The following is a 19,061-nucleotide window of genomic DNA, read 5'->3' on the forward strand; positions in this document are numbered from 1 at the left end:
GATAAACATTCTCACAGACCCTAAAGGGGAACACTCCCCATCCATTTTAGCAATCGCACAGAGACCTTTAAAATGACACCAAACATGATGTCAGGTTGCATGTTATGTTAGGCTATATGTTAAGTTATGTTATGTTACTGGAGGTTGGATGTTAGGTTAGGTTAGCTTACAGTATATGTTATAGGTTATACAGTATGTTAGGCTATCTTACTGTAGTTTGGATGTTAGGTTATGTTAGGTTAGCTTATGTTATGTTAGGATGCATGTTATGCTAGGTTATATGTTAGGTTAATTTGCTGTAGATTGGATGTAAGGTTATGTTATATTGTGTTAGGTTATACCAAAAGAACATGGCATAACATGATAACATAGCATTTCATAAAATAACATATACCAGTGGAATAACCTTGTGAAATGTACCTAATTTGCAGTTAAATGTGTCAAATGTGCATAATAATACTCTTTAGATAAGTCTTTAAATGTGTGCATGGCAACAAACTTCTATGTGCAGTGTCCACAAGGCCTGAAGGAACTTAACTACTTACAGTTCTGGTTTAAAGGAGGTTATTACACTGCAAAGAAATCCAGCTACTTCCAAATATTAATTTACCTAATTTATGATGGTTGTTAACATTTCTGCAGAGGCAAACATTATGAAGATTTTTGAGGCAACGATTTTAATACGGGAACATAAAACACACAAAAAATGCCACTAAATTTTGTGGTTTTGAAGTCTCATAACTTCAGTTTTTGGTAAATAAATTGCGAAAATGGCTGCATGAGATGCGTGAATGTGAGCAGACTATGCACCCAGCCGGACTAAATCCCAGCTGCGTTTGAGCTTTTGTGTCTAGCTGGGCCCTTTTCCAGTCACCTCTTGTGAACTCTTTTGTCACTGTTCTGTGACGAGTACAGGATTTGTCAGGGCATGAGGATTTTTTGATTCGCTACTGTAGTGCATGTGATAAACACGGCAGGTGACTGAACATAACAGTCGGATCTGAGGGGCCAAGTTGCATTTTGGCTTCAGCTCCTGGAATCTGACCTGCTTTAGAAGAAAATCAGACAGGTCAGCATTTGGACGGGATAGAAAAAAACTGTATATCCAACCAGGGTCTTTGCAATCTATTCGCAGCTGGGACACAAGGCTGTCTGGGTGTGTGTGGACGAGGGGGTGGTAGAAAGAAGACAGGAATGCAGTCAATGCTAGTTTGCTCTTTGGCCTTTCAGAAGTAACCAAGCATATCCTCTTAAGCCTTTAGCCTTCCTGCCTCATTCCCTAACATAAAAGACCAGACCTAGGCTGAGTCGCAAAAGATGAGGAAAAAATAAGAGAGGCGGATGATTTGGGATCATCTTTTCCACTTTGCATTGGTTCATCTATGGTTGTATGAGGAGACATCAGAAGCTCCATAACATTGTTCTACAGTCTTTAAAATAAAGGTTTCAGAGGGTGTTTTTTGTAGAGATGCATTAGAAAAAGAACATTTCAGGGAACCATTTTTGCTTAGTTAGAACTTTTTGTTCCACTATAAAGAACCTTTTCTACAATGTAAAGATTCCATGAAGTTCTTCATGTCTTTGGACAAAAAATATATTTGTGACACTAGATCACAAAACCAGTCATAAGTAGCATGGTTATATTTGTAGCAATTGCCAACAATACATTGTATGGGTCAAAATTATAGATTTTTCCTTTATGCCAAAAATCATTAGGATTTTAAGTAAAGATCATGTTCCATGAAGATATTTTGTACATTTCCTACAATAAATATATCAAAACGTAATTTTTGATTAGTAATATGAATTGCTAAGAACTTCATTTGGACAACTTCAAAGGCAATTTTCTCATTATTTAGATTCCAGATTTTCAAATAGTTGTATCTTGGCCAAATATTGTCCAATCCTAACAAACCATACAGCAACAGAAAGCCTATTTATTCAGCTTTTAACATCAAAAATGTATAAGCTGATCTTTACCATACAACAAAAGAAAATAGTGACCAAAGGATGCTTCAAAAAGAATGATGTAGCACCATTCAGTGTGATTCATGGAACTTGTTTGCTGTAAGTTTGTGTATTTAAGGACGTTTTGTTGAAAATAAAGCTTTGGTATTCAGTGATAATGAAATCGTAATCTGTTTGGACCTGGAAGTCTTGATGCTGATAGCCTTCTGATGTGTTTTGTGGTTTGTGGTGGTAAACTCCAGAAGATCCGAGCGATGCTAATGTGTGTTTTTCTGCGAATCATCAACTTTGTTATAATTTTTGCAATGCACAAGTTATTTCGTATAAACATAAAACAGAGTTCTATTCATACAATATGTTGTTCCTAGTAAGGATTAAATAAACTAATGCCAATCCAAGATCTGCAGAACAGATTGAGGTCTGCAATTCATAAAGGCCGAAAAATAACAGCTGACAGCTTCCGTGAACTTGTTTAGACATTTTTTCCTCCTGTGATAAAGCAGAATTCATTGGAATTATGATTTAAACAGTCTCTGGTTTATTTATTCAAAATTGTAATCCCCTTCAGAGGCCAAAAGGAGCTTCCCTGCTGAAGAGACCAGTTCAGACCAAAATGAATTTCAATGCTTGTTCAAATCTTGTTTTTTTTTTTCTTCAACAATTCTGATTATGATTTAAGATGGTTTCACACACATAGGCTGGTAATTTTCTTTCATATTATTGTATTTATGTGACTTGATGTCGCAATTACAACTTTATTTGACATACTTCCAATGTAATTTCTCAATATTTGGGCGGTAAAACTCAAAAATTTGTTAACAGTGGGCTTCCAAAGGTTATTTTTTAAATGGTTTTGTTCTGTTTCCCTTCAAAAAAAGCTCGGGCAACTGGACAAAGCTGCATCTGCTGCTCATACGTATTTCCAGGCCAACCCTGAGCATGTGGAGATGGGAGAGGACCTGGAGCAGTACAAAGCCCAGAAAGGTGTAAAAGAGGAAGACTTTATTGACCGGGAATCCCGCCCACACCAGGTGAGTGACTGCTGACCCCAATTACGGCAATGTTTAATGCTTCTTGAACCTTCACGAAAATCCTACAAAGCCAGAACACCAAGTTCAGCATCATGAAGTGCGTTTCTATTTACAGAAAGCCTTCTTTGCTGGGGTCAAGCTCTATGAAAAAGGCAACTACGAAGAGTCTGTGACGCTCTTTGAAGAGGCTCTGACTGAGTATTACCATGCAGATGTGGAGTGTCGGGCCCTCTGTGAAGGGCCACAGCATTTCGAGGAGCAGAAACATGTCTTGTACAAATACAACCTCTACGAGCTAATCTCAGGTACAGATGCTTTTTTACTCAGAGCTTTTCTGCTTCCTCCTAATCTGTTAAAGCTATCATCTGTGATCTTGAGAAGGGTCTGGGAAATTTTCCGTACTCATGTGGTTCTTTGGGACTTTCTATTGAGGATATCATGTTTCTGAGCTATTTGTGTTTCCAGAAGTGGAGATCTTCCCGTTCTATGACCTCGATGTAGGTCATTTCTGAGTAGGCAAGAGATACAAATGTTTGACCTTAGTTTGAAATACTATCTGTTATTGTTGTGTCTTGACAGGCAGGTCATGATAGTTCACCAAAGAACAGCTACAAAGAGTGTGACATATGGCTGCCCTATAGTGTTTTGAACACAAAACTTACAATTTAAAAAGCTTCTCTGGATAAAAGCTGAATTCACTTTTATGATTTATTATTTATCAATACAGAAGTTGCTTGTTTTAACATCAGCCTGTGAAGTTGCACGGGAAAAACTAGTTAGTGTCTGTTAAGCATTCATAAGATGAGCCATGTTTTGTCTGGATTGCATTTCTGCTTAAAACCAGACTACTGTTTAAAATTCAGCAGGCCACACATGCAGTCCAACTGACCTCAGTTTTTAAAAAAGAAAATGATTTAATGCTAATATAAAGTGGCAGTATATTTAATGTGTTTAGCTTTAATTTAATGTTTTGTTTTTCAGTGTTTATTATACACACCTGTGATCACACTTCAAATGATTTCTATTTTAATTAGTGACAAGTATGTTGCTTGGTGATCACAAAGAGTCAACATTAATTGAATTTGTGCTCAGCTGGTCATTTTCTCAAAATAAACCCAAAGAGGGTGATCATTTTGTCATCATCATCGCAGATTCTAGTGTCTTATTATTCAAAAGCACTCTTTCAAAATTTTGGGAACAATAAGATATATTTTTAAAGAAATGTAAAAAGAAATTCAGTAGGATGCAATAAATTGATCAAAAGAGACAGTAAAGACATGTATTAATTTTACAAAATATTTATATTTTCAAATAAATGCAGTTTTTATTTATTTTTTTGATAAATGTATCAAGGTTTCCACAAAAATATGAATCAGCACAACTATTTACAAAACTAATAATAATACGTTTGCTCAGAAACTCAGATCATAAAGAAAATTATAGAGGATCATGTGACAATGAAGACTGGAGTAATGATGCTGAAATTTCAGCTTTGATTACAGAAGTAAATTACACTTTGAAATGTATTTAAATACTTTAGAAAACAGCTATTTCAAATATTTATATTTATTTCACAATATAAATATTTTTACTGTACTTTTGATCAAATAAATACACTTCTTTCCAAAAACTTTTTTTTTTAAATCAGTTTAAAAAAAATAATAAAGTTGTTGATACAGATCTCACAATGCTGGCTAGTAGTTTTTAGCTGCTTTCAGTTAAAACTGTCACAATTCAGTAAAATTGCTGTAATAGTTGCATAATAGGCACTAAATTAAGCTAATATATCTAACCGACATCTTTTAACCATGTGAAACTCCATAAAAGTCAAACAGGGAGTTGTAATTCACTAACACTTATGTCATAACATCTCCCTAACATTTGGCTTCCAAGACAATGCATGTCATTGAGCTGCCATAATGGTTCTTAATTATTGCTGATTGTATTTTACTGATTAAGGAAGGATGTGAAAGACTGTTGCATGATTGACGTCTGTTTATGGCCTAAATGTGAAGAATTGGCCGGTCATGAGGGGACTTGTTCTTCATGGGAGTCATCAGTGTTTCTGACATTAGCTTCAGGGTTTTTTTTTTTTTTTTTGCATGATGTTATGTCTCAGACTTCAGCAAGAAATCTCTGGAAAATATTCAGAATGATGTCACTCACATTTTCTGTCCATTGGGTGTGTTTGTGCACATTAAGTATTCTGAGAGCATATGTGTGTGTATGTTTTGGTTAGAATGGAGCATTGTTTAGGGATTGTGGGATTGAATGAAAGGTTTTTAAGGCAGATGGGTTGGTCACCATCATAATTTTCATGGTTTCTATGTTTTCTTTGTTATATTTACAAAAGAAGACAAGTGCTAGTTATATGCCTTTGTGAATACATGAATAGACTAACACAGAACAATTTAATCAAATAGTGTCTCCATCCCATAATACGCTTGTTAAGCCCTCTTTTGACAGCAGATCTTACTCACATTTTTAATTTGTGAATCTGCTTGCACTTTCATGTGAGATCTGCCTACAACCCGTCCACCACATCATGAAACCCTTTAAAGTGAGTTTTGAGTCTTCTCAGCTCTCTAATTTAATCTTCAACCTTGTCCACATGAAATACACCAGGCACCTCTGGTTGAACATCTTTGATTTGATCCCAGTTAGATGATCTCACTACATGTACTTTGGGACATGTGCACTTTGATGTCACAGAATTTCTTTATTCTTCATATTTTCTTTAGAATATTAAATGGTCTTCACAGTAAGAGAAAATCATTTCTTAAGAATTGTAAACTGAAAGGTTCTCTGAGGAACCAAAAATGGTTCTTTTATAGGCCTTTTCACACTGCATAGTTCTAAGATCTCAGTTCTAAGAACTATAGCCTGCATGCATCTACGCAACAGCAGTATGAACTCTTAAGCAACCAACAGCGATATCTTTATCGCAGCATTTACAAATGTCAACAGCTAGCTTTAGACCCAACTCTGAAGTAGAAGCTTATTTAGTTCTCCCAAATAGAGTTTCTTGAACTAAAACTTTTCTTAGTTCCTGCGGTGCAAACGTGCCAAAAAGTGGGTACTTCCAAAAATAGCTCAAGGAACTATGAAAAGGTTCCTCTAGTCTGAAAACCCCTAAAAAGAACCTTAATTTTTAAGAATGTATATCCATGGAATCTTTCCATTAAACCAAAGATTCTATAGTGGAAGAAGTTTCCTCAGAGTATTCAATGGTCTTCAGAATAAGAAAAGATACAGTAGTTCTCTCAAGATCTATTCACTGAAAGGTTCTTTAAGGAACCAAAATGGTGGTTCTTTAGCATCACTGCAAAACACCTATTGAACCTTTGTTTTTATGAATGTAATGGCATATAGTTCAAATTCAAACATCTTTTTCTTGTAACTGTTTCAAGATGGAAAATTCGAACTGACTATTGGCCCAAGCTAATTTGAACTTGAGACCCCTCATCTAAATCATGTTGAACTTTGTCTTCCAGATCATTACACACAGGTTCTTCACTGTCAGCACGAGTGTGTCCGAGACTTGGCTACGCGCCCCGGTCGCCTGTCGCCTGTGGAAAACTACCTGCCACTGCATTACGACTACCTACAATTTGCCTATTTCCAAGGTAGACCTCTATACATGTCAAAACTAGCTTGAATGAGCGTTCTCTCCTTCACAGCCTTGCAGTAGTTCTCAAGTCTTTGGGTTTGATTATGTATCTGACCCCAATTCTCTTCTTGGATCTTGGACTCTTCTTGGATAGAAGATATTGGCAACGGCCAACTGACTTACATCAGACAAAATGTAGTATTAGTCAGTATTGGAAAGAAAATGTCAGCAGTAATTATAATCAGATTAAAAGCACCTTGAAAATAATTTTGAAATGACAAAACCATTAATCATGAAACTACTTGCTCTAAAGGAAAGGGAGAGTCTGATAAATATTACAGACTTGATTGATTTCTTCTTGGAAAATGTCAAAGAAGATCTTTTTCTTCCACCTCCAGAAAAAGAGCTCTGAGATTAAACATTTTAGTATTACTGCTTATTGTTCATAAAATGGCAAGTCATTCAGGTGTGTGTGCGAGTGCCGTCTTTGTAGCAAGTCTCATAGCCGTGTGTTTCCACTCACTCACCCCTGTGGTGTTTGTTCCATTGTGGTCACTGGCCTGGAATGCAAATGCTTCCGAGCATGCGTGTCTCCAAAAGGAAGTAAACGTGACTGTGGGAAAAGATGACTCCAAAAAATCAGACAGCCTCACAGGATGAGCCAAGAAACGGAACCCTGGTGGCTACATCAACACTGAATAGCTGTTTCTTTTCTCTGTGTATTCAGCTGGGAGGAATGAAGAGGCGTTGGAGTGTGCTCTGACCTACCTGTTGTTCCACGAAGGTGAAGAGTTCATGACTGAGAATATGGAGTATTACAGGGAAGTGCTGGGACTTGATGGCCAGCCTCGTAAGGTGAGACATGGCAGTGCAAGATGCAGAAAACTTAAAACAGGAAATGAAGTCATAGAGAGGAGCCCTGCAGATCCTCATGACTGTGTAAAGGTTAATAGGTGTCTTAAAATATCTGATAATTTGACCTTTTAATGGCAAGCAAAGGTTTGTTCAGGTTGTAAAATGTCATGTGGTGCCTAAAAGTATATTAATGAATGAGTAGTTCAAATGGAAGCTTGTTTCTGCCACTGAATAACAAATATTTTTAAAAGTAATTGTAACCTTTTTCTCACAATTTCTCATATTTTTCCTTCAGAATTGTGTGATATAAATTTGCATTTGTGAATAAGTATGAATTGTAAGTTAAATTGTATATATATATATATATATATATATATATATATATATATATATATATATATATATATATATATATAATCCTGTGGTAGAAACTGGCTTACATTTTTTTAATTAGTTTTGTTTAATATGTCTATATAGTTTTTATTTTTAATTAAAGTTAATATTATTTCAATTATTTCAAATAACAAACTTTTACTTGTATTTAGTTTTAGTTAACTATAATAACCCTGACACTCACATGTATTCAAAATAATAAAAATAATAATATTTTTACTTTCACCACATGACATTTTTTTTTAATTAAGACAATACTTTCAATAATCTGCTTTACTCAGATGTACATCACATCCAAGAAAGAATTTTTTTTTTACTTTCTTTACATCACCACATAATTTTTTTTTAAATGGTTTAATCTTTTTCAAAACTGCATGAATACAGAGTTCTAAGAACATGGTACATTTTTATGAATAATTTTTCATTTTCTTTATCTCAGACATTCTTATTTCATTGAACCAGATGCCATATGACAGTCATGATAGCCATTGACAAACTGTTTATAGAGACATTTATTGTTCTCAAGGTCTCAATTTATTGTTGTCAATCTTAAGGTCTCCTGAGATAGACCTTATTCAGAAATGTTCTCTTTAGTTGATGCTTGTCTTTAAATTAACTTACCATACACTAGCAACAGCCCCCATTGAGCAAGTTCAAGTTCATAATGTTGATAGTTCTTGGGTCACCGCCTGCAACGTTTTGACAGATCCAGATCTTCCCAGTCCAGATCTAATACGAAATCCCTATAGTAGACTTGTTCCCCAAGTGCAGAATTTGGCAGGATTTCAGCGTGCATAAACACACTGGAATAATCATGTGTTTAGTGTGTTTGGATTTCGAGATGTACAGTAGTGACTGCACGCACTCGTGAACCATCCCAAAGAGTGTCTTGCTGGAAAGCCTGGAAGCTATTAGCTCTGTAAAAGCCACATGACATCAGAGCCAAGGGGCTTGAATACGTCTTTCACTGCAATATCATTCAGTTCTTAGCTCACAACAACCAAATACATTCTTTTCCACCCCATTTCAGAATGTTTCCATCTATCTGGCTTACTGCCACATCTGATTGCCCGATTTCTAGTTCCTTTGGGACCTTGTTAACCCACCGCTGAGATACTGTGCTGACAGCATAGTCTTCTCGAACAGGGGGCTGAGTGAAACAGTTTCACAGAAACACTGCAAAGCTCCCTGAAACAATTTGCGAGCTGTTTGCAGTCTAAGAACACGAAGCCGCACATGCTACCAATGTAACTTTTCCCCCAAAAGGGCACCAAGGCTTCAATTTTACATTGTCTCAACCACACTCAGCAGCAGACTTTGCTCCATTTATAGTAATTTAAATGAGTGCCAGAGACCACTAATAAAAAGTCCTGGAAGAAGCGAAGAGAAATCGCACAGGTTGTGGAACAAGCTTAATTTTAGACGGAGACTACATCATTCATCTCTTAAGGTCACTTTTTATTTTGTCGGGTCATAGACAAGATGTTTTAGGAGGCCATAATCTATAACCTATGGCATGTAGGAAATATATTCAGTCTAACTATGTTTTTTTATGCCTCAGGAAGCTGAACAGTATCTAAGGCGGCACAAACAGGAGTTAGACCTGCTCCTCATTGGCAGCAGTAATCTTGGAGTGCCCTATATTGAAGGGGTAGGTTCACAAAATCTCAAGTCTGTCATTTCTTTCTTTTTATGCCTTTTTAAGAAGGTCTTTGATCTACTTGATCATTACCTATTATTATAAAAGATGTATACGGTTGTTGTTTTTTCTAAATTATTTATTTTTGTTTAATTCTTATTTACATAACAAAACAATATGTGGTTATCCAAGGGAAACAATCTGGGGGGCATTTTCCTAACAAAGACTAAACTCACTGATTAACCACCACAATAGGATGCACTGTTGTAGAAACGAACTAGCTAGTCACGACAGTTTCCTGAACACTGTCGCATCTCCGTCGTTTGAACCACTTTCGTTCAACAATACAGGTCCAATGTTAATGACTTCACACACGTTGTAGAGTAATAACTCCTGTTATTTAACTGATTAGAGATGCTGCTGCTGTATTGTACATGGCACCTGATGACTAATTTACTTTTTGTTCTATCATTTCTCTTTATCTGATGTTTGATTTATTGCGGCTTTCCTTCTTACGTAATACTATGGGGTTCCCTTAGTCATTTATGCACATGCAAGCTCTTCAAAAATAGCGCTTATCGAGGACGTGCAAAAATACATAGATTAAGATCGATCGAATGAAAGATATAGATTGTACTGCATGTTAGCTTGCTTACTGTGCCCAAGAGCAGAATTTATTTAAGCCCAGACTTACTAACCAGAAACTATGCTTAACCAGAGGTCGAGAGATTTAGTTCCAACCACATAACATTGCAACACTGTTTGTGAATGTTTGTTTGAACTATGGTTTCGGGAAACGCTGAATCGTTGAACCATGTTTGTAACGACAGAAATTGCGAGTATAGTTGGCTAATGAGGCTTTTGGGCAACACACCTCTGATTTATTTATTCACGAAAGAGGTGTACCACAGGGCTCAATACTGGGTCCTCTTCTTTTCCCATCCTTTTCAATTGTTATTAATGATCTTTCCTTAAATTCTTTCGTACTCTTCTGTTTATCTTTATGCTGACAATACTGTCTGTATTTCAAATCCCCACTTAACTCAAGCTCAAAATAATTTAAAATAAAATAATAATTTACAACTTAATAAAGTAAATATCATATCATATCATGGTCTTTGGTACAAAGCAAACGTTTAAACTAAAACCTTATAATCTAACAATAATGTGTAACGATGGCACATATTAGCATCAAATTAAATACCTGTGCTTATTACTGAATCCTGAACTTTCTTTTAACCTCATATTTAATATATATATAAATATTAATTTTGGAACCAGTGTATTGTATTAGTCTTAACATTGTTTTACTTTTAACATTTGATAAAAAAACAACAATAACTTATATTACTGTTTTTGGACTATGCTTATGTAGTTTATCAGAAACTAATATTTTGCCTCTTACTACAGCCTATAATAAATTGTGTAGATTTGTCATTGGATGTTCATTTGATACACACCATTATATTATGTATAATTTACACTGGTTTGCAATAATGCATTTAATTATCCTAAGTATTTGTATCATATTATATTCTTTTTCACATAAATTAAAACATTCAGCACATTTTTTTTTCTTACTCCTTTAGTTTAAAAAAAAACAACAACAACAACAAAAAACATTTAGTTATAAGGCTCCTGCAGATTGTAATAATCTACCTTTAAATGTACGATCTTTTACATTCTATATGTTTAAAAGTGGTTTGTTTTCTTTTTAAACTTCTTGCAATTGCTTTAGATGATATTTCTATGTTTATATTAATTTAGGGTTTGCTTTGCAAATGTACGAGGAATCAAATATCATAAAATAGTTCAAATGTACCATGTAGACATTGGGAATGAGTCATAACATGAATTTAGAAATGGTTTAGTCTTGTAACAGCTGTGACAGGGAACAGGTGCTCCTGTAAGATTTGAGATTACACAACCAGCCTACATCGCCCACTTGTGGTGGGATCATCAAACAAGCCCAAATATCATAAAGGCTTATCTCTTCATACAGTAACTGTAGTTTTTAATGTACGCTTCTAATTGTTGTTTCTCCTCAGCACTACTGGAGCAGTTCAGGTAATAGAGAAGATGCTAACAGGTAGGCATTTTCATTAATATAATAAAGCTTAATAATAATAATAATGTTAGGAGCTTATGTGTTGAATGTGTCTCTTTAGGATTCCTTCTGGTACTGATGGCTGGATGGACTATGTGCCAATATCAGCAAAGAGAAATATCACAATGTCTGTGTTACATGAGCTGCGAGAAGGTGATATACTGTTTCTGACTTCTAAATATTGTAATAGACAATATACAAAACTTGAACAAAATGCAAGAGGGACCAAAATAGGTGAACAGTTACATTTGTAATCCACCCAGATATGAAAATCATGTCAGTATTTGCTTTTTGAAGCTCTTTTCTATATCATGCCACATCATAGAGATGCTACAAAAAATGGCAGAACTGTTAGACTTAAGGATGCAAAGGGGTGGAAAATTTCCCGTTAAATTTCCGAAATCTTTCCAAAAATCCCTGGAACATTCCAAAAAATCCTGTAAAGTTTCCAAAATCTCTAGAATATTTTCTACATTAAATGAAAATTTTCCACCTTTTTGCGATCCTAGTTATACTGAATACTGAAAAAAATGACTGGTTCCGAACATTAGTTATATTTCCATTCATGTTAAAATGTTTTACCATTTGTATTGATTATTAAATGTAATTTTGCGGTTGTGTACGTGTGTGTATGTGTGTATAGGAGGTCCACTGCTGTATGAGAATGTACGACTTGTACAAAACTCTGTCACCTTGAACGGAAGTCAGAGGGTGCTTTTTGATGAAGTCATCAGTGAGGACGAGTGCTCTGAGCTCAAACAGCTGGCACACGTGAGAGTCTAACTTCTGTTACGTCATTCTCAGAGTTTACAACAAATCAGTTCATGTTATATAGAATTGTATTTCACTTCCTGCCAGATATTATATAACTTTACAGTTAAGTACTTTGACTGTTCGGGGTGTTTTATGAATATTTCCTTAGATCGTCACTGCAGCTGGTGATGGCTACAAGGGGAAAATGTCTCCTCACACACCAAATGAGAAATTCGAAGGGGCGACAGTATTGAAAACGCTGAAGGTAAGACCTAAGTTTTAACACTGACTGACACAAAATACAAATAGAATGACATATCAATCCAATGTTAAAATAAAGTGTTAGCATCTTGCTAAGCTAACAGCTTGAAAAATGTCTTGTGCACACACAAGCATCGGGTAAAATGGTCCAGCTTTATTTAATAGTTCTTATCAGTATTGTTAATTTGGAATTTAAATACCTATTTAGTACGAATTTAAGTTTTATATACCTAAAATTCAAATTTTCATTTACTTTTTTAAGAGTCATGTACGTTTTGGATGGACAAAGTCGTGAATATTTAAACAGTAATGAATATTATAATGTCAATGATTAATTATTTGTCAATGCTGATAGCTTTGTAAATAAAACGTTGTTGCGCTGCAGGCGTCCCAAGTTTGATTCCCGGCTTGAGGACCTTTTCCTGTCCCACTTCACTTCCTGTCTCCTCTAGACTGACCTATCACAATGAAATCAAAAACGTCAAAAATAAATCTTAAAGAAAGATAATAAGTATTCATTAATCATCTTTGCAGTATGGCTACGAGGGACGAGTTCCTTTAAAAAGTGCCCGCCTCTTTTATGATGTCAGTGAGAAGGCCAGGCGGATCATTGAGTCATACTTCATGCTAAACTCTACTCTGCATTTCTCATACACACATTTAGTGTGTAGGACCGCCATATCTGGTACGTCACCTCAGCTCTCAGTTTCTACCTCAGATTAAACCACATTTGGATTACTTAAATCAGCGTATACTACACATAATGCTGCGCCATGAGCTATATATATATATATATAGCTATACACTTGCTCTAGCAGTCAACATTGTGGATCAAAACCTTTCATCAAAGTTGTCCTAAAACCAAAACAATACGCATGCTTGTCTTTGATGAACTTTTCTGATCCACTTCAAATTTGTTAAATATTTGTCACATTTTTCTACATAAAATATATTGTTAAACCTATATATAAATATAATCTTGTATGTAAATATTATTTATGATTCATAAATATTAAGTTAATATATTATATATTATATTTATAATATTGCATGATATACGTTTCTTTTTTTGGTCTTCTTTTTTTTAATAATGTTTTATTTATATATTTGATCAGGTCAGCAGGACCACAGAAACGACCTCAGTCACCCAATACACGCTGACAACTGTCTTCTGGACCCAGAAGCGAATGAGTGCTGGAAAGAGCCGCCCGCTTACACTTACCGAGACTACAGGTAAGAAATAAAGTGTTTGAACCGCTTTAAAAGAACCCTCTTCAGTACTCAAAACAGCTGTACTTTTAACTAAATGTGAGCCTGGTAAGGTATCATTGTTAATCACTAATAAAGTTTTAAACAAAGCAGTTCGTATTAACTTTATTCCGTCTCTCTTTTTTACGGTCATTCAGTGCCCTGCTGTATCTGAACGGGGATTTTGATGGCGGAGAATTCATCTTTACAGAAATGGATGCCAAGACTGTCACCGTAAGGACACATTACTGTGCATTTTGCTCTTCTGTCATCTCGGGTGGAGTTTGGTATTTAAGCGCTCTGTTTTCCTATCGCAGGCCTCAGTGAAGCCCAGGTGCGGGCGGATGGTGGGGTTCTCGTCCGGCGGTGAGAATCCACACGGTGTGCGAGCGGTCACTAGGGGGCAGCGCTGTGCTGTGGCGCTCTGGTTCACTTTAGACCCCCTCTACAGGGAACTGGTGAGAAATCGTGCTTGTCTGTCATAAAGAGCACATTCATTCTTAGTTTAGGTTTTAGTAACGTCAGTGACATTAACACGGCGCCATATATGTATTTATGTCACAAAAATTCTGTCTAGTTGGAAAATGTAATTTTAGAGGAAGTGGAATTTTCCAATGTTCACTAAGCACAAGTCCTGAGCCGCATATGGCCTCCTGTTCAGAAGTGTTATACCCACCAGAGAAGTGTCAAGCCGCCAAACCACTTCCTGTTCTCACAGTACACTAAAATAATGCCCATCTTGCTTATATTTACTTAGCGCACATTTCTAAGGCCTTTGACCTGGAGTATTTCTACACACATCTCTGTGAACCTTGACCACTTTAAATGAATGCCCGTGCTGTACCTGGTTTGACTTGTACACTGTTATAAGGGTCATATCATATCAATGTTTTTTTTTTTTTTGTGAAATAAACAGGGCATTATACAAAACATTTATAAGAGCACAAAACCCCCTTCTAAGTTAAAAAAAAAAACATTTATATAAACTGAAGAAAAATGGCTTGTAAAATACAGTTTGAACTTCTGATATCTAATACTTCTGATACCTTCAGGCTGATACAAGACCTGATCACCCTGTCAGGGTTTATTCTGAGAGAATGACCAGCTGGATGTACATTATCCCTTACGTAAGGCCTCTGTTCATCTTCAGAACAAAAAAATTAAGAATTTCTGAAAGCTCTGTGATCCTCCCATTGACAGCAATGGAATTACCACAATCAGGGTCCAGAAGTGTAGTAAGGACATCTGTAAAATAATCTAAAACCATACCGAACCATGACATCAAAACTGAGGTACGTACTGAGCCGTGATGTTTGTGTAACCTTACACCCCTAGTACACCCCAGGATGGTTTGGTAGTGTTGCCGGTCTAGCACCAGTAGTGGGCCAATATTGCAGCCCAAACCAACCTTGCAGCAGTCCAGGTGGTGAGCCTCTGTGGGGCTTCACCACATCGTAACTCCCATGGATGTGAGAAAGACAGTGAAAGTGGGCTCATCAGAGAACAGTAGGTTTTACATTATCCATTAGCCCAAGATTTGCACTGGGATCACTGAAACTGACTTCTGCCATTGGCACAGGTGACCACATGTTTGGCTACAGCAGCCTGACTATGAACGTTGACTCTGTGGAGCTCCTGACGAATTGAGGTACACATCAAATTCTGCAGTGAGTTGGGGAGCTGTGGTTTTGTTTTTTGGATACAATCTAGGTCACATCCCTTTCAGACTGCTTCCTCTTACATCAACAGTTACTCCTGTAAGATGTGGTTTATCCTTTGTGGTAGTATGCCAACATTACAATGGAAACTGTGGCTCTCGATACACCACAGAAACATGCTGTCCTGGTTACAGATGCGCCAACAAGACACACACTAACTATTTGTCCTCTTTTGAATATGACATGTCTACCATTATGTTGTGTGGGTTGAATATATAATGCACAGCTGTGCTATTGCTATGCTAATGGAACCTTCACAATGGAACCTTTGCATTCTGGTTTCACCGATGGAATGTGCAAACACTGAAGTAGGTATATAGGTGCATATAGGTGCAAAAATAGGTGAAAAATATCCAACCTCCAACATTATATTGGCCAGTGTTTAAGTTTCTTCTTTTGTTCAGTTTAAATATGTCATATTTTATATTAGAATATAGAATATAGTGCTTTCAGTGCTCTGTAGTTGGCGATATCACTTATTTTTTAGCAGAAATAAACTGCTGAAGAAAAAGTTAGATGCTAGGGCTGTCAAAAGAAAGAAATTCACATTTGGATGCAAAAACGTTGGATTCGAATTTAAGGTGTGCGTCAGACAGACTTATCAGTGGCTCACAAGATGCAATGACGATGTAAGTGTCATAGCATTTTAATGGTTTTTTTTTTGCCTATCCAGTTGAACCAGTTGGATGCGGTGCTGCTATGTCGTTCATTCAAAATACTGAGGAAAAAGAGAACATCAATGTGGAGAAGATGTTGTTTACATCAAAACGGAAAACAAGCTATTCACACAGGACACGTATTTATTGCATTTTCTATAGGGACATCTATCAGTATTGCACTTGTGTCTTGCACAGGATTGAGTTCAACTTTGAAAAAACATGTGGTGGTTTGTCCCAATCCAACTACATCTCATGTTTTTAAATGAACAAAGTGCACTTTAGGGCCTTTTGCACGGCTTTAGTTCCAGAACTAAATGTACAGTACTAAAGTACTGGGACGATTTTTCGGCGGACTATTTCTCAGTACCATTTAAAGGGTTTCATTCACACCGACAGTGTGTACTAGCATGTAAAGTAAGCTGGTCGATAGCGATGTCATTTGTGCGATGCATTCAACAACATTAACAAAGAAGAATAACATTAACAACGAAGAATAACATTAACAACGAAGGATAACATTAACAACAGAAGGAATGGAGGACACTGTGATTGGAGCTGTGTTTTTGTTGTGTGTCACGGATTTCACAATAACGGACATAGAATAATAGAATGTTGACGTATACGTTAAGCGTTTGAAAGAACGGAAAGGAGGATTAAGAATCTCCAACGATATCGGGCAGTGCTACATTTGGTTCAAGTGCAAGCACTTCAGCATCCGTATATTTAACGCTGTTCACCATACTTGCGAAATTAGTTGACACAATGTTTACAGTATGTTACATCAATCAATGTATACTTATGCTATACTTAATGTACCCTTTTTTTTAAGATTGTCATGTTACTGTATATTATTGCTTTAAGAAATGTGTTTTACTAATATTTTGCACAATGCACCCTGTTGTGGCCTCAGGAAAGAAGATGACCCCCCCCCCCCCCCCCCCCAAACCGAAATTATGTCTTTTCAATTTTAATATAATTTGAATATTGATAGTATGCAAGTACAAAATTCATGTTAGCTTTTCAGGCATTTTGACAGCCCTACTAGGTGCCATGCAAAATGTAATGTATAATTGCAAACACTCGTTACAAATGTCGTGGAGTAAAGAGTACAGATACTCATTCAAAAAGTAAAAGTTGCTAATATCTTTGATACTCAGTAAAACTGCAGAGTATCCAAGAAAATACTCAATACAGTAATTAATTGCATTTACTCAAATACTTCACACTTCTGGTGATGTGATAAAATATGAAGAAATATAAATTGCTTTAAATCTAATTGCAGGAGAGGCTTCAAGCTGATGAGGTGATTCAAGCCCTTGATAGTCAGCACACGTGGGACCTCGGCCTGCATATAAACCCAAAAGACGAGTTATAGTCCATCAACCAATGTGAGACAAAGCACAGGGTTCACGTCATTACTTATTTATTAAATGATCAGAATGATTTTATTTTTTTACTGTGTCATATTTTGTGTCTGTTTGTGCGAATTTTATTATTGTTGTTGTTATTAAAAGGTCTATGTGTGCATATTAAATCCCAGTTCACAATTATTTGGTTTCAAACTTTTAAAGTCAACATGAAATCAAAATCGACTCAAAATTATTCTATGGAGTTTTCATGATCACTTTTCTGTTGAAATATCCTGTTTACATCAAATTACGGAAGTAAAATGGCTTCTCAATATCTTTTAATGTTGACTTTAAAAGAAACCGGGAACATCATTTCAATTTCTATCAAGGAAAGTATGGTTTGACTTTGGCTTTATTGAATCGAATGCCTTTAGTATCACCAAAGAGTGAATTGACACTGTACGACAACATATATACATAGCTTTTTTTTAGATGTATTTTATATTCAAGTTAACTTAACTAGACATAATCCAAGTTACCTAATGAAACAGACTATGAAAAATGAGGATTTGCACAGTTATATACTTACTGTATATTCTTCTGTGAAATTAAGATACCGTAGCTGTCAGTTGTTTTAATGGTGAACTAGCTTCCTTCACATTGTGACACCACTGTGCTTTCAGATGAGTTAATTTATACTGTTTACAAATGAACTGACTCAAGCTATGCTCTAGTTTGAACGCAGATGGCTATAATAGCAAGCGTCAGCATTTGATGTTAGGAACCTTTTTAATAAAAGATGCTATTTGTTCCTGTTTCAAGGAATTTGAACTTAAATCTGGCATTTGTCCTTTCCTTTCAAATTCATTGACTCGTGTAACATCTCTCTCTGTGGGTAGTTGAAATGTGCTTTGCATATTTGCCTCAGCTCTTGTCGAATTTAAACAAGGATGATGGCCACTTTTTCTCACTGATATTTAATTACACGAGTATTTAACTCTGCTTTTACTGTATGCAATGCACAATGATGTTTGCAATATGTATTTTAAATTAAAGACTCAATTATACTTATGTTTCCTTTACTTGCATTGTTTTGTATATACATTATGCAGTACAAACACAAGCAAAATATTTGACACGTAGGGGAAAAATATGCCAGCAGGTTCAATTTAGTGACTTTGGCTTGCCCTTAAGTTTCATCAGGCTTTTTCAGATACTTTAAAAAAATTGAAAAATATGCCGAAAGTTCCCTCACCCTCAGGCTATTCTACATGTAGATGAGTTTGTTTCTTCATCAGAGCAGATTTGGAGTCATTTATCATTTCATCACTTGCTCACCAATGGGTCCTCTGCGGTGAATGGGTGCCGTGAGAATGAGAGTGCAAAAGAGCTGATGAAAAATATAACTAATTCACACGTACTCCAGTACATTAATTGTCACTTCTGGCCAAAATAATTGATGAACTGGAG

At 36.0% G+C, this 19,061-nt stretch overlaps 1 protein-coding gene across 1 annotated transcript in view; it reads left to right on the forward strand.

The window, feature by feature from the left end:
- Positions 1-18,658, forward strand: part of p3h2 (prolyl 3-hydroxylase 2) — a 44,968-nt gene extending 26,310 nt beyond the window's left edge. Inside the window, exons 2-15 of the mRNA XM_059569657.1 lie at positions 2,847-2,999; positions 3,115-3,304; positions 6,494-6,625; positions 7,337-7,464; positions 9,419-9,508; positions 11,545-11,585; positions 11,665-11,756; positions 12,247-12,374; positions 12,526-12,621; positions 13,152-13,302; positions 13,733-13,850; positions 14,024-14,099; positions 14,183-14,323; positions 17,525-18,658. Coding sequence (XP_059425640.1) covers positions 2,847-2,999; positions 3,115-3,304; positions 6,494-6,625; positions 7,337-7,464; positions 9,419-9,508; positions 11,545-11,585; positions 11,665-11,756; positions 12,247-12,374; positions 12,526-12,621; positions 13,152-13,302; positions 13,733-13,850; positions 14,024-14,099; positions 14,183-14,323; positions 17,525-17,617 — 1,629 coding nt within the window. The 3' untranslated portion in view covers positions 17,618-18,658. The remainder of the gene's footprint in view (positions 1-2,846; positions 3,000-3,114; positions 3,305-6,493; positions 6,626-7,336; positions 7,465-9,418; positions 9,509-11,544; positions 11,586-11,664; positions 11,757-12,246; positions 12,375-12,525; positions 12,622-13,151; positions 13,303-13,732; positions 13,851-14,023; positions 14,100-14,182; positions 14,324-17,524) is intronic.
- The last annotated feature ends 403 nt before the right edge of the window (positions 18,659-19,061 follow it).

The sequence above is a fragment of the Carassius carassius genome, chromosome 16 (assembly GCF_963082965.1).
Source record: "Carassius carassius chromosome 16, fCarCar2.1, whole genome shotgun sequence".
NCBI lineage: Eukaryota > Metazoa > Chordata > Actinopteri > Cypriniformes > Cyprinidae > Carassius > Carassius carassius.